This window comes from Scyliorhinus canicula, chromosome 16 (assembly GCF_902713615.1).
Source record: "Scyliorhinus canicula chromosome 16, sScyCan1.1, whole genome shotgun sequence".
Lineage (NCBI taxonomy): Eukaryota > Metazoa > Chordata > Chondrichthyes > Carcharhiniformes > Scyliorhinidae > Scyliorhinus > Scyliorhinus canicula.
Window position 1 is genome coordinate 58,589,298 of NC_052161.1, and position 22,831 is coordinate 58,612,128.

The following is a 22,831-nucleotide window of genomic DNA, read 5'->3' on the forward strand; positions in this document are numbered from 1 at the left end:
GTGACAATAAGCGATTTTCCTTTTTTCATTTCATGTTCACCAAGTACAGAACTGTGTCCATCCCAGTGCACCCGGGAAGTAACAACAGGAGTTTCCAGCCAGTTGATTCAAAATAATTTTTTGATATAAAACATTATTTTCATGGTGGTCTGCAATGATTGTCCAGAAATTCATTCTCCTACTACCTGGAAACATTTCTCCTCCTCACATTTGTTCTATGTAACAAAGAAAGAATAAGTTCATAGTGACATTGCCTGCCTACCCTCTACAGCTCTCTCATAAACCATGCTTTTGTTACTTTTGGTTGCCTCCTGCAAGTCACTCAAATTCTTCATTCATCTTTCCCTTTCATTCCATCATTGCTCTTTTAGCCACTGTGCTCAAGTCTCTAGACCTGTTTCTTCTACCTGTGGTACTTGGAAAAGGTTTTCTCTAATTGCTGTTCATCCCAATCCCTTTATTAATTTATCTTCCGTTCTATGTCTGTCTTTGCATCCAATCTTTGAAGTCTCTACTAAGTCTTTTGATGTTAGGAGCCATAGATAGATACAAGCATAAATAAAAACAAAAGATGCTGGATAAGCTCAGCAGGTCTGGCAGCATCTTTGGAGAGAAACAGTTAACTTTTTAGATCTAAATGATCCTTCTCCTTGGAACCCGTGTAAAAAGATCCTTCTATAGATCATTTAGATCCAAAACATTAACTGTTTTCTCTCCAAAGATGCCACCTGACCAGCATTTTCACTTCTTTTTTAAATTTCCGATCTACAGCAACCACATTATTTTGCTTTTATTATGACAGATAAAAGCAGCTGTTCTTTGAACATGTGCCATATTTCTTTACAATCTAGTTTGCCAAGAAAGTGATTTCTAAAATGACTTGATCACTCATTGAATTATGCATAACTTGAAATTTTATACTCAGAATTTTGTGGATGCCAAAAATTAGCATTGTGCTGTTCCATTTATGGTTGGTGTTGGGTTCAATAACTGATACCAGATGTGATGTGCCTCCTCTTGCAGGCAATGGAATCTCTGCTGTATATCTTTTTTGAACCAGATATATTGTTCTGAAATTTAACCCATTTTTGTCCATGCCTCCTTATAATCTCCCTCCTGTAAAGTTAAGTTGACTCACCTCTCCAGATGAGAAATGAAATAAAAATCGCCTATTGTCACAAGTAGGCTTCAAATGAAGTTACTGTGAAAAGCCCCTAGTCGCCACATTCCGGCGCCTGTTCGGGGAGGCATGTGCTACTTTTTCTCTTAAGTTTAAAAAAAATAAGTTTTGGTTAAATTCCACATGCATCTTTGCCCCAATTGAGGTTGCAGCATTTTTTTCTGCCTTCTTGTAACTGATTAGTTTATGTTACTGCTGCAAGTTTAAAAGGTAATTTCTGCGTGCATCAAATTCCTAATTAAAAATCACGTTTGGCTTTTCATCTAATCTGCTTTCACTTCATACACATCATGGTATGTTTGCTTCTATAGCATTAAAAAAAGCATAGGCACATGTTATCTTTGTTTCTAGGCTGTGACTATAGAAAGCATTCAAGAAACGTTGGCAATGGGTGTCACAACAGAAGACATGCATGTGGAATCGGTAAAACATTTTTCGGCTACCAGCAGAAAACGTACTTTTGAAAATTCTTATGAAAGGAATGACCAGCCACCATCCAAAAAAGGTACCACCCTGCTATTGAAATAGTGAGGTGCAAACCGATACAAATGAATGATGTTAAAACAACTTGTAGGCTTCTTGGGCTGAAGAGGAGCAATGGTTTAGGTTAATCAATGAATAGAAGTCGATCAATTCTATTTTCATCAACCATGTCTGAGAAAGTTGTATACTGTGTATTCCACTGCATGTTCAGAAATATTGAAATTCACTTAAGGTTTATTGTTTGGATTCACCAAAGTATCCATTTCACATGAATTATACAGACTTGGATCACTTGGCTGATTAGTAAACAATGCCATGTTGTGTATCTTGTTTGTGCCAGGCATTTCGAGCTGACGCAGTGTATAGGCCCAGATCTTCTGGTCAGCAGGATGCAGTGCACATTGCGCTGCCTATGAAAATTCCTGAAGCCTGACACTTTTTCGAAGGTCAGTCGGGAGTTCCGATCCCAGCTAAAACATCAATAGGTCAGCGCAGGCATAGTGTGGAAAACTGTTGGGTACTAGAGAAAAATTGGATGAAGACCGGACGCACCGGACTCTTTCTCCCACAACAGCAGCTGAAGTATTCAGTTTTTATAAGTCTTTTAATAAGTGAATGGGTTATTAAATAGTTTGTCAGTGAGTGAGGAGTTAGTTAGGTCAGGGGATTCATATTTGGGTTGGTCAGTTATACTGGCTAATCACCGAGTTAAACCATGTTAACTGGTGTCACATTTCCACGGTAAGTATGCAGATAATCCCGTTAATGTTACAATCCCTTGCAATGAAGTGAAGGCGGTTGTTGTAAGTGAGAGGAACTGTTATTAACTGTGGACGGGATAGGTTGTTATTTGTCAGTGCATATAAAATAATGGGTTTCCACCTGTGGGTGGGAGAGGAAAAGAGTCTTCTTCAGCTGAGGTTCCTCCTTAGTCCCATATACTTGACTCAAAGAAAATGCATACAAAGTGGCAAAGATTAGTGGAAAACTAGAGGATTGGAAAATCTTAAAAGATCAACAAATCTATAGAAAAAACTATAAAGAAAAGTAAGATGGATTATGAGAGTAAACTAGCTCCGAATATAAAAATAGATCGCAAAGATTTCTGCAAATATATAAAACAAAAGAGTAGGGCAGTGGATGTTGTCTAAATGAAATAAAAATTGGCAAGTCGTGTTGCATCTGTATAGAACCTTAGGCCACACTTGAGTATAGTGTTCAATTTGGTTGCCACACTACCAGAAGGATGTGGAGGCTTTAGAGAGGGTGCAGAAGAGATTTATCAGGATGTTGCCTGGTATGGAGGGCATTAGTTATGAGGAGAGGTTCAATAAATTCGGTTTGTTCTCACTAGAACGACGGGGGTTGAGGGGCGACCTGATAGAGGTCTAGAAAATTATGAGGGGCATAGACAGAGTGGATAGTCAGAGGCTTTTTCCCAGGGTAGAGGGGTCAATTACTAGGGGGAATAGGTTTAAGGTGTGAGGGGCAAGGTTTAGAGGAGGTGTACGAGGCAAGTTTTTTTTACACAGAGGGTCGTGGGTGCCTGGAACCCGCTGCCAGAGGAGGTGGTGAAAGCAGGGACGATAGTGACATTAAGGGTCATCTTGACAAATACATGAATAGGATGGGAATAGAGGGAGCTAGGAAGTGTATAAGATTTTAGTTTAGACGGGCACAGGCTTGGAGGGCCGAAGGGCCTGTTCCTGTGCTGTACTTTTCTTTGTTCTTTTGAGTGGCTAAGGTCAATGTTGGTCCTTTCGAGGATGAGGAGGGGGATTTAATAAAAGGAAATGGCCGAGGTATTGAACAAGCAACATTTTGGGTTAGAGGGTATGCCGTGGGCACCGAAAGTCAGGTTTGTGGTGGGGGAGAGAGGAGAGGAGGAAGTGCGGGGGGGGGGAAAGAGAGAGGGGGGGGGGGGGGGGGGGAAGAGAGAGGGGGGGGGGGGGGGAGAGAGAGCAGCAGGTGGGAATAGAGTACTTTCGGGACTTGCTTGTTGGGGTCAGGTTTGGAGGAAACAAATAAGCTGCCCAAAGGGAATAGTTTCATGTAGCTGCCAGTGAGGGACCTTTTGGGGAGAGTAGTGCTGTCTCTGATATTGTAAGACAACCAGTTGTCGGAGGATGATACTAGGGAGAATGTCAGCCATCTACAGTAAATTGATGGAGAGGGAAGGCGCTCCGGTGGAGAAGATCCAAGTGTAAATGGAGGAGAAATTGGGTAGGGAGGTGGGGGCCTGGTTATAGGAAGAGGTATTCGGCGATATTCGTTGGGTCAGAAGATCCGGGAGTCCAGGTGGGGAGAGAGGCCAGTGTACTCGTCTTTGCCTCGCTGATAGCCCAGAGACGGATCTTGTTGTGCTGGCAGGCCTCTGAGCCCCGAAGACTGGGTATGGTGAGTGAACTGGAAGAATTCCAGCAGTTGGAGAAGGTCAAGTTCACCTTGCGGAGGTCGGAGGAGGGGTTCACGCAGAGGTGGAAACTGTCCATTGATTTGTTCAGGGTGAATCGAGGGGCAGCGGGGTTGGGGAGAGGGGTGCACAGGACTTGGCATCGGGGGAGATGAGGCGGAAAAGTTAGAAAGCTTTTGAACCTTAGCAAAAGCTGTAGGTAGTGTGCGCATATTGTTTAAGGTGAGAAAAGGTTTGAAAAATGCTCGCTCTTAAAATTTCATAAAATGCCAAACTTTATCATCCTGAGCAAAGTATGTTTCATTTCCTGTTTGGTAGCTAAACAGAAAATTACATTTGCTTCTGTAAGATTTAACAAAACCAATAAAAGACTTGAACATTTTTGTTTTCTTTCTCCTTTATAGGTCCAAATAACAAAGAGGCACATAATAACTGCATCAGTTTGAAAACTTTAGAAGAGAAAGTTAAAGGAATGATAAAAGAATTATTTGAGAAGGGAAATATATTGACAACATTAAAAGGAAACATGCAATCTTTAGATAGTCAGTTAGCTTTAGTCAAAGAGGATCTTGAAAACGAGAGAATCTCAAAGGAACGGCTGAGTAAGCAGGTAGAAATGCTTCAGTTAGAGCTAGCTGCTTCAGCTGAGACCATTTTCAAACTCACTAATAATGCAAATCAACATTCTAAATTTGAAAAGGAACTGAATGAGCAACAATTAGAAAAAATTAAACAGCTCCAATTAGAGATAGAGATAGGGAGGAATGAAATAAAACAGAAAGAATTACAAAATGAAGCTTTGAAAGATGAAATAAGCGAGCTAAATTATTTCCAGAAGGAATCGGACTTGTATGTTGCAGAATTAAAAAACGTCAAAGATGTCCTGGAAAAGGCGTCTCTGAAGAAAATAACTGAAATTGAATCTTTACACAAACAGCTGTCTGCGATGAGACAAGAACTAGATAATGCTAAGGAGACAGTGCAAAAGCGGGACAGTGGTCACTTCCGAAAGACAATTGAAACACTGCAGAAGGAGTGTGAACATATAGCAACGGTGTCATCTCAAAAAAGCCAGCAAATTCAAGATTTGGAAGCAAAGCTTGAGGCCTCAAATAAACAAAGAGCAGACCTCCAGGCTGAATGTACTGACCTGAAAGTGAATGCAAATTTAACTCGGAATTTACTTGAAGACAAAGATGCTCACAGCCAACAGTTGAAAGCAAAATTTGAAGAAGCAGAAAGTAAAATACAGACTTTGATGCAGAGCAAAGAAAATATTGAAACATTTCAGAAAGAAATTGAGGACTGCCAGCGTAAAATAAAAGCTCAGGAGTTAGAAATCTTAAAAAGTGAAGGCAATTTAACCAGATCTGAAGAACAATTGAAAGAGAAGAATAGCATCATTGCTGATCTGCAAAATAATTTAAAATGCACAGAAAATAAATTTCATGACTTGGAAAAATGTGTTGGTGACCTGAAACTACAAGAGATTAAATTTAAGGAAGAAGTCAGACAGGCCCAAGATGATCAGCATATTATAAAGGAACTCTTATCCAAGAAGGGAGAAGAGCTGGGAAGTAAACATTTAGAATTGGATAAGTAAGTACTCGGAAATGCCTTACTTGATATGCAAATGTATCATTTTTTGGGGATGGTGACCATAAGATGCCTAGTTTGGCTAATTAGTGAGGATAAGGAGTATATTACTTTGATATTGCATTACATCTCTTCATTCTATTATTTTAAAATCACAAAATCTAAAGGTGACTGAACCCACCTGACACATTTGTTTGTGCAACTGCTGTTCTTATAAAAAAAAATTAATATTAGTAGATCTGATCTTAATCATTTAAAAAAAATTTATAGTACCCAATTATTTTGTTTTCCAATTTAGTGTGGCCAATCCACCTAACCTGCACAAAGATGTGTTGTGGGGGTGAAACCCATGCAGACTTGGGGAGAATGTGCAAACTCCACATGGACTGTGACCCAGGGCCGAGATTCGAACCCGAGTCCTCAGCACTGCAGTCCCAGTGCTAACCACAGCACCACATGCCGCCCTTCTGATCCTAATCTTGACAGTACTGACATGTTAGTTCAACTGTCAACACTGTTAAGCAATCATAACTGGTACCAAGCAAAACACTGTTTTTTTTTTTTTTAATGATCCTGTCCGGGATTCTCCAAGCCTCTGCAGCAATCTCGCTCGGCGGCAGGGCGGAGAATGGGGCGTCAGACCCGTAATCGGGTCCAATGCTGCTCCTGCAATTCTCCGGGGACTGGAGAATCGCCGCCATTTGCGGTCAACGTGGCGATTATCCGCCGACAACTGGCCGACGTCTCACAGGCGTGATTCACTCATGGTTCCCGCCGGCGGGAGCTCGGAGTGGCGGCTGCTGACTCAGTCCGCGGCCGCCCTGGGGGGGGGGGGAGAAAGAGGGATCTGCCACTGGGGGGTCTTCCAGGATGGCCAGGCCTGCGATCGAGGGCGACCGATCGGTGGGCGCATGTGATATGGGGGGTGGCCTATACTGTTGAGGCTGGCCCACGGTGTGGGTCCGCCATGTTGCGCGGGGCTGACGTGCGGATCCGCAGCCGGAAATGCAGGGCCCCGAATCTGCAGCCGGAGCTGCGAGGAGCACTCCGGGGCCCTGCTCGCCCTCTACAGGTAGGAGAATCTCTCTGGATTTTCCTGGAGAAAATGATGCGTGCCTGTTTTCTCGAGGGCGTGGGGATATATCCCATTATCCGAGAATTCAAATCCCTATATTTTTGGAAAACCTAGTGGTTAATGTTTTCCAGTAATTCTTGAAAACAGACCTTAATTTAACTTTTTGTTAACTATTCTTGCATGGTAATCCTTCCGTATTTTTCTTTTGGAATGCAATTTTCACCCCGATTTACCTGCTGACATGGAAATTGAACATGTTTTGTAGTTTAAAAGCTTTGTGACTGTGCATGATATCCAGCTTGCCAGGTATTCTGATTTGGAATGTAATTTGTTTATGATAAAATTTTTCTTCTGGAATTGCTGTTGCTGTCCTAACAGAAAATGTAGGACAGGAAGATAGACTTTGCAATAGATCACACACTTGAATAAAGATCAAAGCTTGTACATTTTAAAAATGAACATGGGAAGGTGACTTTCATTTTCTAAGCCATTGACAAGTGATAAAATATCTTGAGTACATAAAATACAAAGCCTTTGCATAAATATTTTGATCTCTGATTCCATGTGCCCACAAACTTTATATCAAAATAAGTGAAATCTTTTTGAATGTAACATTCTATTGCCTTAATTTAACACCTATTCCCTTACTATTGATCAGCTTTTTTCTATGTAGCGCCACCCAGTGGAGAAATTTCCCAGAGTCTGTAAAATTGGCCAAACAATACTGAATTTAGTCGTTAATGATCTGGAGGAGCACTCTGGTGAAATGGGAGATTAAAACAGATAAAAGGGAAAATTGGGCAGAGCAAAAAGGTTTGCAATAATATAAGAAATAATAACACCTTCTATTCATGCACTTGAGTTTAAAAAATATTACTCTGTGGTGGGGAGGGGGCGGTGGGGGCAGATGTAGGACCACAGGTGATGGAGTCAAAGTGGAAAGTGAATTTATGGTAAATAATTGTTTTTCAGCATCTTCCCCGATTGTGGAATTGTGAACATAATTTTACTCGGAAGATTTGGAATAACTGACAGAAATAACATAAAAATAATAATTTAGTTGGTTCTAAAGAAATTAGCCAGTTCCAAGATGTAATGGTCACAGTGTCCTATCGATGTATACGCTGGATGCTGAAACAATGGGCCCGCTGCACCAGAAAAGCAGCGCACTGTGGCGCAGAGTGGCCGATGAAAGCCGGAAGACCCTGCTCCCGGGATCTACCCGGCTTGCCACGCCTTGTGAGATCCAACGCAATCTCACGAGACTGTGGGCAAACGCGCTGCTAAACGCATTCGCTCCCGGCTCTGGGTCACTATCCGTGTGGAGTTTGCACATGCTTCCCATGTTTGCGTGGGTTTCACCCCCACAACCTAAAGATGTGCAGGGTAAGTGGATTGGCCACACTAAATTGCCCCTTAATTGGAAAAAAAATGAATTGGGTACTCTAAATTTATTTTTAAAACTCGTTCACTAGGGCATTTTGTTTTCATTTGGGAGAATTGCGCCCTACATGATTGGACGTGAGCTGGCCAGCTGTTCAATGCTGCACACTGCACTTTCACTCTGCAGCAACAAAAAGTCAAAACACCTCACCTGGCAATCTCATGGTGATCCCTTATAATAGTGCTAGTGTGGGATTGGAGGTGGATGGGAGAGGATGAGTGGCTTATGCAGCTTAATGTCCCTCTGCATTCTTTTGGTACATGCTTGTCATGCAACCTGCACAGGATGTGGTATGGTCCCTATTTTACAAGCACCCGGTTTCGGTAGTGCTGACACAGGCAGCCTTCATAGACATAGACATAGAACAGTACAGCACAGAACAGGCCCTTCGGCCCTCAATGTTGTGCCGAGCCATGATCACCCTACTCAAACCCACGTATCCACCCTATACCCGTAACCTAACAACCCCCCCCTTAACCTTACTTTTATTAGGACACTACGGGCAATTTAGCATGGCCAATCCACCTAACCCGCACATCTTTGGACTGTGGGAGGAAACCGGAGCACCCGGAGGAAACCCACGCACACAGGGGGAGGACGTGCAGACTCCACACAGACAGTGACCCAGCCGGGAATCGAACCTGGGACCCTGGAGCTGTGAAGCATTTATGCTAACCACCATGCTACCCTGCTGCCCCATTTATTTTAGCAAATGTAAATTTAGATGGAAAAGTGTGATAGAATACCTTAATGTGGGTGATGCCATTTTTTTTGTAAATTCCATTGTCCTTGGGAAACTGGGGTACGTCAAGCAGACATGCAATTTATCAGTGAATGGTTTCGGCTTTGTCAAATATGGTGCTCTTTGCTGTTGCCACAGGTTTATTTTTCCCTTTGTGTAAATTATCTGATGAAGTGTAAATTTTATTTGCTGTATCAAAGGCTGAGAAAAGAATTATCTGATGGTGCTTCAAGATATGAAAGATTGACGGTTGAGCTGCAGAGGAAAGATGAGGAACATGGTGATCTCCAGGAAAAATACAGAGATGCCAAGAAGCAAATGCAACAGGTAGAGAAGGAGGTGAGCTTATATTGTTAAAAATAAAATGCTGGAACCCTAAATATGAACAGAAAATGTTGGAACTGCAGAACAGTTTCTGTTAAGAGAAAAGACTGCTAAATGTACTGTGTGGAAATAGTGCTGAACAAAAGGTAGATTACAGGGCAGCACGGTAGCATAGTGGTTAGCACAAATGCTTCACAGCTCCAGGGTCCCAGGTTCGAATCCCGGCTTGGGTCACTCTCTGTGTGGAGTCTGCACGTTCTCCCCGTGTGTGCGTGGGTTTCCTCCGGGTGCTCCGGTTTCCTCCCACAGTCCAAAGATGTGCAGGTTAGGTGAATTGGCCAGGCTAAATTGCCCTCAGGGTCCAAATTGCCCTTAGTGTTAGGTGGGGTTACTGGGTTATGGGGATAGGGTGGAGGTATGGGCTTGGGTAGGGTGCTCTTTCCAAGAGCCGGTGCAGACTCGATGGGCCGAATGGCCTCCTTCTGCACTGTAAATTCTATCTATGAAACAGTGTTTGGTGTGGCGAGGGGTGGATTTGCGAGCATATATGGAAGGGGAAATAGTGTCGTGGATGCGGGAGGGTAATCGTGAACATGTGTAAGTGGGTGCAAGTATCATTTAATGGCATCATAGCTGAATCTCCAACTATCAAAATTCTAGAAGTTGCCATTGACTAGAAACTGAACTGGACTAGCCATACAACTTTAATATAATGGAATACTCCATTTGCCTTCATGAGTGCAGTTCCAACAATACCTTCCACCTTCAGCATTCACTCCCTTCGTCACCACACGGTGGCAACAATGTGCACCATGTATAAGATATATTTCAGAAACTCACCAAGGGGCCTTTAACAGCATCTTCAAAATATGTGACCTCTATTACCTAGAAAGAATGGGCAGCAGATGCATGGGACCCACCACCTGCAATTTTCCCTTCAAGCCACACACCATTCTGTCTTGAGGCTATAATCAGCATTCTTTCATTATTGCAAGGCCAAATCCTGGAATTCCCTTCTAAAAGCATAGAGTTTAAGAAGGTGGCTCATCGCCACCTGGTCGAGGGCAATTTAAGGATATGCAATAGGTGCTGGCCTAACCAGCAGCACCCACGTCCAGTGGGTTCAGTTGAAAAAAGAACGGTTATATCAATTTGCACATTTTTAATGTTTAAGTTTATGTGGCTTCCAGTTACACTACTTTTTTGTTCAATTTTGATATTTCCTTCATAGCTGGAGGAATAAATCAAAACGTTTTGGTAAAATAAGAATTATTTTATTCCATGCAAGGCACTGCGTTGATGCAATCTGTTGCCAATTTAATGAAATACTATAAATGTTGCTCTTTAGAGTCACCAATATGATACTGAGGCTCTTTTTATGATATGTTATGTCCCAACAACGTCGCCAATACTGTGGGTGTTTCTATTTCTCTTACTGAACCACAAGGCTTTCCCATATATCAGTCAAATGACCACACAACCAGTTATGGTTTATTTACACAGAAGGGTTACTTCGACTTGCAAGCACAACATACTACAAGTTAAACTACACCTACCAACTACAATAACCTAAACTTAACTTCAGGCGACCGGCACTGTGCAAGTGGATAAGGCCATTATCTTGATCACGTGGCTGGTTTGAAGAAGTGGCTCTGTCTCTGCTGGGCTCATCCGTCAATCGTTGGTCTTGAACTTGGCTGTCTGGTTGTTACGCTGCAGTTGGGCTGGCACAGGCCGGATTCAAAGGAGGCTGGCACAGGCCGGGTCCAAAAGAGACTGAGCACATGGCTGTGTCCCCTTTTATCCCTCTAGGGTTTTGTGCTCTTTGGGGCGGTCCTTAATGTTGGACCCAATAATTCGACACGGCTTCGATCACTGCCTTTGATTTCGGCCAATAAAGGGGCGGGTGCCTTGGTGGCTGGACGGGTCCTTAGCGGTCATTGACCTTGGCAGTTGGGCTCTCTGAGTAAAGGGAGTGGCACCGATCAGTCTGTGGCTGTATCGGTTTCTTGAGTGCGTTCCTATTGTTCTCGGGGAAATGGGCCATTAGAATACAAACAAGCAGGGATTTCGATCAGGTCTGACTATCTGGGTTGCAAATACACAAGCTCTGTATCTGTCTGAGTCCTGCGTTGGCCATAATTCCCATGGCCCTTTGCAGGTGGCCATCTCAGATGGCTACAAATCATTTTCCCTGACGGGGTGCTTTCAATTAGAAAGATTGTCTGAATAGGCATTGATTTTTAGAGCAAAAGAAGAACTAAAATGGGAGAAATTAACATAATCATTAAATTAAATATCCAATATTTAATATTACTAAATGGTAGCTTATAGGACTTTTATTCAGAGCTCTCCTCTTCTTTAAAGCTGCTTTCCCTGATAACTTTTCTTTTAAACATTTGGTATTTTCACCTATCAATGCAAGAAAATGCAATTGCTTTTAGTCATCTAAGAATACATTACAAACCTGCTGTGTTTCTTAAATAAATAACTGTTTGAATGCAGTAATTCCATGTTTACCTTATTTTGCATTTTTATGCAGAATGTTGACTTCTATCACCAATAATGGCTTTTTTTTTGGTCCTGATAGTCTTGGCCATATTTCCTTTGGACATGGGTTGTGAAGTTACAAATGGCAAGTTCTGACATGCTTCATGAATTGTCTGTCTTGTTGTCAACCATGTATACAAATTGTTCCCTGCTGAGGTGGCATCTGATATGTTCTAGAAGTTGTCCACTAATTTTAGTCTCCTCAGCTAACTTGGAAATTCTGTGTTATGAGCTCAAAATTAAGGCTGCCCAGGAAGGCACAATTGTCTGATGGAAAACATGTTTGATATTTTTAGCATCCAAACATAGTGTGGGTCATTTAAATATATTTTGTTTTAATCAACATAGGGAAATTGTAAACTAAAATAATCAAGTCAGAAGTCTTACAACACCAGGTTAAAGTCCAACATGTTTGTTACAAACATGTTGGACTTTAACCTGGTATGGTAAGACTTCTTACTGTGCTCACCCCAGTCCAACGCCGGCATCTCCACATCATAAAATAATCAAATTTATGGAATGATCCCCTATTGAAGAAAATATCAACATGATTCCCTTTTGGTAACTTTAATACGAAGCAGAACCCACATAAATTAAACATGAAGTATCAAGTAAATATACCGTATATACTCGCGTAACATTCTACTTTTGAGCACCTAATTTGAAGCCTAAATTTCGGGGGTCGCATGATACGCGAGGTACAAAAATCGCGGGTGTGAAATGCTGGCCAAGATAAGTTACATAGCATCCAGCTGGCTTTACTAGCGTCGTTCAGCCACTTGCCGTTTCCATTCATAAAAACATGAATGGAAACGTCAAGTGGCTCGAATGATATGCGAGTATATACGGTACTTAAAACAAAAGAGTAAATTTCGTTTGCATTCTTTAATTCACATAGTTTCCTGCATATAGCACCATGTAGCTACACAATTTCACAAAATGCTCTTCCTTATTCACAGAATAGGTCAGCTATTCCTCCGCTTTGACGTTTGAATGTTGAGTTTGTTTCTCATCAGCAAGGCACTTCAATTAATCCTCTCTCCCTTGGGTCACAACAGTATTGATGGCATAACTTTCCAAAGTTCCTTTTCAACCAATCAGTCAATGACACCCAATTCATGGATTGGCCACTTCTGGGAAAACACCCAGCTCTTCAGCATCTCTTGAGCTTTTTCTGGTTTTAAAAATTCTTTTGGCCAGCTTGCATATTCTCTCCAAGTGAAAAAGCATATTAAGTTAAGGAAATGATGATAATTTGAAGCAAAGTTACCACAAGTTGCCAGTTTATCAATTTAGAGGTGAGAGGGAATATTGGATTTGGACTGGAACAAGATGTTCCACAAATCCCATGAAAAGACTGGCATTGCCAGGACCCACAAGGGTTCCACTTTTTATTTTGACAGATGTTAGCAGAATAAAAGGTTAAGTTGGTCAAAATTAGGGCAGCACGGTGGCCTAGTGGTTAGCACAGCTGCCTCACGGCACTGAGGTCCCAGGTTCGAATCCCGGCTCTGGGTCACTGTCCGTGTGGAGTTTGCACATTCTCCCCGTGTCTGCGTGGGTTTCGCCCCCACAACCCAAAAAATATGCTGAGTAGGTGGATTGGCCACGCTAAATTGCCCCTTAATTGGAAAAAATAATTGGGTAATCTAAAAATTTTTTTAAAAGTTGGTCAAAATTCAGCTGGATGGGGGGGGGGAGGGGACTGGGTATCCATTCAAGGAAGAAGTGGTGAATCCTCAGGCCTTCATGGCAGGGGATCGGGCATTAGGGGGATTAGACACCCACAGTGAAAACCATGATGGTTTGGTAGTGCCTTATCACCACCTTGTGTTTTCTTTTGTTGAGAAATAGAATTGATTTCATGTGGCATCTTCTGTGCCCAGCAGTCAGAAATGCACCTGTGATGGTCATGAATATTTAGGGTATGTTAGTCTCTCCCTCTTCCCAGAGTCTTGTACTTTGTCCAAAGGTGTGCAGATTAGATTGACTGGCTGTGATAAATTGCCCCTTTGTGTCCAAAAATTGCCACTTTGTGTTCCCGTACCAGCCTCCCCGGACAGGCGCCGGAATGTGGCGACTAGGGGCTTTTCACAGTAACTTCATTGAAGCCTACTCGTGACAATAAGCGATTTTCATTTTCATTTTCATTTCAAACGGTTAGCTGGGGATAAGGGGTGATGTGTGCCTATGTAGGGTGCTCCTTCGGAGGGTCAGTGCCGATTCGATGGGCTGAATGGCCTCCTCTTGCAGTATAGGGATTCTATGACTGACAACTCAAAAATTATTTAGCTTAAATTGCATCTTCCTTCTTCCAGTCTATTCAGCCTTTGAAGTGTGCTACCTCAATGCTCAATATGTGGAGAGGACGTGTAATGTAAATGATACTATTTTGAGGGAGATACTGGGACCGAGAGACTGGGAAAGGGTGTTCGTTTTCACAAACTTCGAAGGTGGCAGGCCAAATTGAGAATGTGGTGAAGAAAGCGTCTGGGGTACTTTGCTTTTTAAATAACAGACATTAAAGAAAAAAAGTCAAAGACGTTATATTGGAAATATTGGTGAAGTGGTGATTTGTTTTCTTTCAAACAGCAAGGTTAAGGGGAGACCTAATAACAGTATTCAAATTTCTTCCATCTGCTCAGCTTCCCCCGGCAACTGATTTGGTGTCTGGAGAGGTTTAAAATAATTTGAAAAGCAGGGGGAAATTAGAAATATCTTCACACAGGGTTGTTAAGATAGGAACCTTTTTCCTTTAAGGCATTGGACCAGTTTGCAGAGCTGTAGGTTAAAAGCTGGGGAGTGGGTCTAAATTATACAACATAACCGGATGAATGGCCTCTCTGTTCTGTAAGATTCTATGAAATCCATGGTGTTCTAATACATTTTCAGTTGCAAAATAGGTACCTTCTTTCATTAGGCTAAAGTGCAGGTTTGAGTTAATTGGATGCTTCACCCCCTCTCCCCCCCCCCCCCCCCCCCACCCCATCTAAAACAGCTTGGTTAGCACTGCTGCCTCACAGCGTCAGGGACCTGGGTTCAATTTTGGCTTTGGGTGACTGTGTGGAGTTTGCATATTCTCCCCGTGTCTACGTGGATTTCCTCTGGATGCTCTGGTTTACTCCTACAGTCCTAAGATGTGCAGGTTAGGGAGAGAGGGTGGGGATGTGGCCTGAGGTAGTGTGCTCTTTCGGAGGGCCAGTGCAGACTCGATGGGTCTCCTGGCCTCCTTCTGCACTGTAGGGATTCTATGATTACCACCACACAAAAGGAGCAAAACTAAGTGACCTGGATATCATAAGACGTAGGAGCAGAAGTAGGCCATTCAGCTCATCAAGCCTGCTCCGCCATTCAATGGGATCATGGCTGATCTAATATAAACATCTACTGCACTTTCCTGCCTTATCCTCAAAAAAGCAATGTTGCAAAAAGACTGAAGGCATAAAACGGCAGTATGACAAAACGTTGTGAGTGGATTTTCAAAAGAATTTGGGTAAGTTCTTTGGACCTGTAGATATGAGGAAATATAGTTTCCATAAGAAATTAGAGGTTTTCAGCTTAGCTACATGAGCTAATTATCTCAATCTTGCATCCTCGGGAAATATAGCATCATAGATATACGTTAAATTTATTAGCTTATTTCTACTTTAGTTCAAAAAATGTCCTCTGCCACTGTTCACTTTTCAAATTTTCAGATTTCCACAAAACGTGACGATGAGAAAACGCTGAGAAACAAAGTCCAGGAACTTGAAAGAATGAAGAATCAAATGATTCGGGATCTTGAGACTAAGGAACATATGATCCAACAGTTTAAAACGGTATTAACTTATTTTTCAATAAATGCTGCTGTAAGTGGCTAAATGAAGATGGGATATAAATCTGCAACCTGATTGTGGATCAGTTAGCAACATTTCTGCTAGTGATCCTTCAAGTGATCTTCAGTTGCTGTTTATGCTGTCCTTTCATCTTCTATGTTATTACATTAATTTTAACTACTCAGTTACTTTTGTTGATTTTCTTGTTTCTAGATTTCTATTGGTTCTCAAACTTTGAAGCTTAATTACCTTTTCTTCAAAGTTTTGCCAAGAGTCCCTTGTTCTTTTCTACACACTTGGGTAGAATTTTCTCTCACCTAGAGCAAAAGGCTGAGATACAAGTGGGTCGTCACAGTGGCAGAGAATGTATTGGGGGTGGAAGCCTGACGTGTTCCTGCTGCTGTTCAAGTTCCCAGAAGCAACTGGGCTGCCAAGTGGAGACCACACGTCTGTGACAAGTTAGAAATTGAGCCTGTTAACGGACCAATTACTTGGAGGAAGTGGCATAGTGATATTGTCACTGGACTAATAATTCAGAGACCCAGGATAATGCTGTGAGGACCTGGATTTGAATCCCACCAGGACAGATGGTGGAATTTGAATTCAATAAAAATCTGATATTAAAAATAATGACTATGAAACCATTGTCGATTGTCATAAAAACCCATCTGGTTCACTAATGTCCTTTAGGGAAATAAATCTGTTACCCTTGCCTGGTCTGGCCTACATGTGACTCCAGAGCCATAGCAATATGATTATTTCTTAAATGTTCTCGGGGATGGGCAATAAATGCTGGCCTGGCCAGCGACACCCACATCCCATGAACGAATAAAGGGGGGAGAAAAAGTATCTTCTAGGATTTTAGAATTTTTCAGGAGACAGGAGCACAGTGGTTAGCACTGTCGCTTCACACCCCTGGGTCCCAGGTTCGATTCAGGGCTTGGGTCACTGTCTATGTGGAGTCTGCATGTTCTCCCTGTGTCTGCATGGGTGTGCTCCCATTTCCTCCCACAGTCCAAAGATGCGCAGGTTAGTTGGATTGGTCATACTAAATTGCCCTTAGTGTCCAAATTTTAAAAAAACGGTGAGGTGGGGTTACGGGGATAGGATGGAGGTGTGGGCTTAAGTAGGGTGCTCTTTCCAAGGGCTGGTGCAGACTCAATGGGCAGACTGGCCTCCTTTCGCATTGTTCATTCTATATCAGTAACTGGAGTTGGCATCCGTTGCAAATAGTACTATTGCAGTACAGGGAAGGTGAGAATGAAAAATGTCTGAAAGGACTAGCTGGAGGCTGGGCAAACTGTTGAACACATCAGGCTTACAGATTCAGCTCTGAAGTACATTTATGCATGTGGAATAAAGGTGGTGAGAGGCCTTGATGTGTGTGCTGCAGGTTACAATGGATCTCTGTACTTCTGCAATACCCGGAGAGACATGAGGGTGGAAGGGGTCATGGATGATGAGGGCATAGAGGGGCACAAAACCAGTCTTGTGTGCAGGGTATGCTACCCTCTGACGAGGCAGTTTCCTTCAGAGGTTGGACCATCAGTGTCATCAAAGTCTGCCAAAGCAGGCTCGAAGGGCCAAAAGGCCGCCTCCTGCTCCTTTCTTCTACGTATCTGTGTATCTATGTGACAGATGATGTTCAATGCGCAGAAATGTAAGATTTGCATTTTGGTAAGAAGCACATGGACAAAAGCCATCAAATAAAGTGTCCAATTCTTAAGGGGTGCAAGAGCAGAGGAACCCGAGTGTGTATATATGCATAGATAACTGAAGGTAGTAGGACAGGTGGGGAGAGCAGTTAATAATGCATACATTATCGTGGGCTTTGTTAACAGGGGTATAGAGTACAGAAGATGTTTATAAGAATGGTTCCAGGGATGAGAAATTTCAGTTTTGACGATAGATTGGAGTGGTTGGGACTGTTCTCCTTGAATGGAAGAAGACTAAGAGGAGATTTGATGGAGGGGTTCAAAATCATGAGGAGGCTGGACAGAGTAGGTGGGAGAAACTGTTCTTACTTGTAAAAGGATCGAGAACAAGAGGGCACAGATTTAAAGTGATTTGCAAAAGAAGCAAATATGTAAGAAAAATCTTTTCCACATACTGAGTGGTTCGGGTCTGGAATGTTCTGCATGGAAGCGTTGTCAGGGCATTCTCGGGCATTAGATGATTATTTGAATAGAAACAATGTGTAAGGATAAAGGGAAAAGACGGGAGCGTCACCAAGTCAAAATGCTCATTTGGAAAGCCAGTGCAGCTGCGATGGTTGAATGGCAATAATGACTCTGCTATACAACTGGGAATTCCCAATCCATGACTGCATCAAGCTGGTCATGGATGTCATGTTCCAGCGGACCAACCACTAATCCAGTCGGGCAGAGGGGGGTGTTAGGAGTCAGGGTCATTGCTGGCTTTCCAAAGGTGCAGCGTAACTGACTGAAAATATGTGGCCATGCATTTTCAACAGGCACAGTTCCACTCTCTCTATCTAGTTTGCAACCACCATAAAACCGATCCTTCTGCTTTTTGCAAGGTTCCTGGGAACCTAGTCTAGCGTTGTACCAGATGCATTAATCTTCAAGGAGGGATATTTTGATAAGGGCAAGCCATGGGCTCCTGATTCCTGTGCGGAATCAGAGCAGGGAGGTAGAGGTGGCATAACAACATCTGACTCTAGAGGTATGCCATTGACCTGAGGTTGAACATTGCTGTGCTCTTGGTTATATAGTAACAATGTTCGGCAGCAAATCTGTGGTAATTTCCATGTTCATATCATGTCAGCAACTTATCCCTTTGTGCAAATTTTTCTTATTTTTGTAAATACCTGAGATATTAATTTACTAACTTAATTTATTGGATTTTAGTTATGCCATAATGAAGCAGACTTGAGAAAGAAGGTAGAAGTATTAACAATCACCTTAGATGAAAAAGATACTGCTTTAAGAAAACTGGAAATGGACTTGGAAGAGAAGAATACCCTACACCAAATGAAGGTGCAACAGGTCAGTGTGGTCCCAGAGCTTAATCTACATAAAAGTAACTTGTTTAAATCTAAAAATCTGTTCAAAAATCAGCACAAAGACTTTTTGATCTGTTAACCACCAAGTCAAATAGCCAAATTTACACCTGCATAGTAATTTGTTAAAGTGCCTTATGTGTTCCTCTTTAAATCGTATTCCGATTTGTATGATTACAGTTCTCACTTTATTTACATAACATGTTCTTGGCAAGGTAGTATTTAGGTTGATATCTACATGACTTTAATTATGTTGACGTCTAGGGCTCAAACGAAGATAAATCCACCCAGGAAGCTTCCCTCATGTTATCAACTGATAAAAAGGCAGAAGAAGCCGTACATCTTTTTCAAACTGTTTCCAAAGGTATTTAAAGGACTGTGAAGTGCCAATCAAATTTCGTTCAGGTGCTTCCTGCTTTATTCAGAATGCTGAGGATATTAAATTGCCTGTAGCCTAGGGGACTGTTTGAAAACTTGTTGATAAAATGAAGGCACATAATATCAATTGGGTTTGTGTTTTTGCTTCCTGCATCTTTATTCAATTTAATCATTTTGCATAACAAGTTGGCTTACTTTAAAATGGAGTTCTGATTCATCTTGTACACATCCTGCAATCAAGATTCTAGTATGTTTTAAGTGGCATTTTATCATCAATGAACATTAAGTTAGGAGATAAAATGTATCTGTTACTTTTTACACTAGTTAATATTTTGGCTAGAAATTATGCCATGCATGTATTTTGGAGCTACAGATTGCAAAGATTTATGTGATTTATGTGCTTCTACTGTTGCAGATCCAAACTTTGACTCGTGCTGATAACTAGGTTGCATTAAATACAGCAACAAATTTATTTTTGTTGAAAAATTAGGATCTTCCTCCTGTGGAAACTACTGTTACATTTTTAAACCAGGTCTTTGTGACACACTAATTTGTTTGGGAATTTACTAGCTTTAATGAAGGGGTTATATCCATTGGCATTTCATTTGTCACCCTGATACCTTCAGGTTTTCTCACTACTACCCAATTATCGCTTTTTATCTCCTTTAAATTTTGAAGTTTCCAACAATTTAGAGTTCAAAATCTTTCTGTGGAACTGTTGTTGACCATCTGTTTCCTGATTCATGTTAAGAACTTCAAATAAAAGAGCGAATAATTCAAGATATGAAAATTGCATTAACTGAACAAGATCAAACCCAAGCTGAGCAAGATGAAGTGCTTGAGGCCAAGTTGAAAGAGATTGAAGAATTGAATACAGGTGACTGCACTATCACTGTTATATTGGGGATTTTTCATATTGGTCGTTGGTGCATGTAAAGTCGAAAATTAGTTTGTGCCGTGTTTCTGTTTAATTGCTACACAGCTAGTAATTTGAGATGAATAAACACTGCCCTAACCAACAGCGGAGAAAGCTGCATGCTGTTCTAGCAGTTGGGTTCCAAAAATAACTATAGTAAACATAATGAGATGTGCTGTTCTTGTTGTGTAAAATTAATTGCTTTAAATTTTGTTGGAATATTTTTTTTAAAGTAAACTTGGTGTCATGAGACTCTTGACAGCTAATTTGTGTTTGTATGATGTTATGTGGAGAATGCTGTGTGGTGACTATAAACACTTCAAAAGTTTTATGATCTCATTTTATTTTGCAGTTAAATAGAAGAACTACATGTGTACAAGTTTATTCTGGTTGTTTTTAAAAAAAAAACTTATTTTCCCTTTTTAGAATTAGAGAAATGGAAACTGTGTGCCAAAGACTCGGGGAAAAGGTGTAATACACTTGAACACAGCCAGTTGGTGAAAAATGCAAGTGATGGTGATAATACCCAATCAGGACAGTTTCAAAAAGAAATTGAAGTTTTAAAACAGCAGCTGGTGGTAAGTTTTCTGACTTGAACACATGATTGAGGCTGATACTTTGGTGTATTTCTCTGGGAATGCTACAGTGACAAAGGTGCTATCTTTGGGTGAGGTATTAAACTGAGGCCCTGTTTGCTCAGGCAGACATACAGACCCCATGGCACAATTTGAAGAAGAGTAGCAGAGTTCTCCAGTGTTTTGTTGATTGTTTTCTTTCATGTTCGCTTCGGGATAAATAGAATATCGGTTAATATCTCATTGCAGTTTGTGGGACATTTTCCGAATGGCTGCCAGCATTTCCAAATACCCAATAGTAACTACACCTCAAAGTACTTCGATAGCTGCAAAATGCTATGGGATGTCATGAAGCCAAGAAAGATGCTACTTTCTCGATCTTATTTGCTCACCAGTCCTATTGCCTGCCCTCCTTTCTCAGATTTTTGTACGGTACTGTAATTTAAGGATATCAAGGGCTGTTTTGTTTAACTATATCCAACTGGTTGATTTCCTGTAGCACTACATGTTTGGAAATAAAAACAAGTCTTGCCTCAAGTTAGGTGGAGTTAGCAGCTGGGAGACATACAAGAGACAACAGGTGCCCACCCCAGCAAGAGAACGTAATTTGCAATGGGACTCTAAATGTAGGAAATTTTAGTAGCAAATATTGCTAACATTGAAGTACAGTTGGGCACATATTAAATGTTCAGAGATGAGGGGTGGGATTCTCCCCTACCCGGTGGGGCAGGGGAGTCCCGGTGGGATGGAGTGGCGTGAACCACTCCGGCGTCGGGCCGCTCGAAAGGTGCGGAAGTCTCTGCACCTTTAGGGGCCAAGCCCTAACCTTGAGGGGCTAGGCCTGCGCCGGAGTGGATGGCGCCCCGCCGGCCAACGGGAACGGTCTTTGGCGCCACGCTAGCCGGGGCTGAAGGCCACCGTGGCCCTCCCCCCCCCTGGGTACGTCCGCGGCGCCTGGTCCCGCTGGTAAGGTAGGTGGTTTGATTCACGCCGGCGGGACCGGCATGACAGCGGCGGGACTCGTGCCCATCACGGGCCAGAGAATCGCTGGGGGGGGCGCCGACAGCGCCGCGATTCCCGCCCCTGCCAAATCTCTGGCGCCGGAGACGGCGGGGCGGGATTAACGCCGGCCCCCGGAGAATCCCGCCCCAGATCTCACACATTCCAATACTTCTCTTAGTGTACTTCTTGATATTTAAAATTGGAGGCTATTGAATGAGTATTTTTTCAATAGTGGAGGAATTGTAGTGGTTAAGTTTAAAATTGACCTGAAATAAATGTCAGAGTAAAATAAATTTTAATTGTTTCAATATATGATAGTTCTATCTGAAATAACATTATGTACATCTAAGTAATATTCTCTTTGCACTGATTCCATTAGTTTTCATCAAAAAAGGGCACCCAAGATATGACATTTAAAAATGATCAGCTACATGATTAAGATAATTCCTCAGAAGGCATTAAAACAAACAATGATAAGAAAACACTGATAGAGTAAGCAACAGCAATGATCATCAGGTTGCTATTGCACTCGTAAATTCCCTGGCTCAATGTTGCTGCGCGTTTCTACAGGGGTCTACCGAGTCTGCCTTTCGCAAATGCGCGCAGTCCAGCATCCATCAGGGAATTCTGTCAAAGTCAAGACGGGGGGAAATGAGGCACATCTTTTTACAAAATTAGTTGCTGCACGGCAAGTTTAAAGATTCAGTTTGAATGTTAAGTGAATGGGTCAGTGGGTGGTCGGTACAGGGTGTTGAAGTCAGTTGTGTAGTCATCAAATGTCAGATTAAGTTATAATTGGTCGAATACTTGGTACTAGGTAAGAACCTCAGAAATGTCCAAAATATCTGATTCTAAGTCGGCGATATTCAGGGAAGGTGCTGAGGAGCAGAGTAATTGCCTATCGGAATTTGATGCTTCTCACGTGGGTCCACATGGCAGGGCTTTCACAGAGTCCCGATGTCCATCCTCAGCCATACATCCAGTCTCCAACGATCTGGTCCATGGATGTGTCACTATGACTTGCAAATATAGTTGACTGATGCCCTTTTGAGTGTAACAACGATTATCGGGATTGGTTTTATTAAAAATATTTTATTGGAGATATTTTCAAATATGTACAGAACAAATTGGGGCAAACAACAACAATTAACCATTTACAATTGGCCCTATACCCCCGCACACATCCTTCTTTTACACCCAGGGCCCCCCCCCAAACAGACCACAGCCACCCCCTCCTCCCCACTGACTTGCTACTGTTCCTTAAAGAAGTCAATGAACAGCCTTCACCTTGTGGCAAATCCTTCCTCTGTCAAATT

At 42.1% G+C, this 22,831-nt stretch overlaps 1 protein-coding gene across 6 annotated transcripts in view; it reads left to right on the forward strand.

Annotated features, from left to right (window-relative positions):
• kif20bb (kinesin family member 20Bb) overlaps positions 1–22,831 on the forward strand; it is a 129,965-nt gene that overhangs the window by 68,983 nt on the left and 38,151 nt on the right. For all 6 annotated transcript variants that reach the window (XM_038773241.1, XM_038773238.1, XM_038773243.1 and 3 more), the window contains exons 19-26: positions 1,532–1,685; positions 4,481–5,675; positions 9,134–9,272; positions 15,503–15,625; positions 18,493–18,630; positions 18,909–19,008; positions 19,774–19,899; positions 20,365–20,516. In XM_038773241.1, coding sequence (XP_038629169.1) covers positions 1,532–1,685; positions 4,481–5,675; positions 9,134–9,272; positions 15,503–15,625; positions 18,493–18,630; positions 18,909–19,008; positions 19,774–19,899; positions 20,365–20,516 — 2,127 coding nt within the window. The remainder of the gene's footprint in view (positions 1–1,531; positions 1,686–4,480; positions 5,676–9,133; positions 9,273–15,502; positions 15,626–18,492; positions 18,631–18,908; positions 19,009–19,773; positions 19,900–20,364; positions 20,517–22,831) is intronic.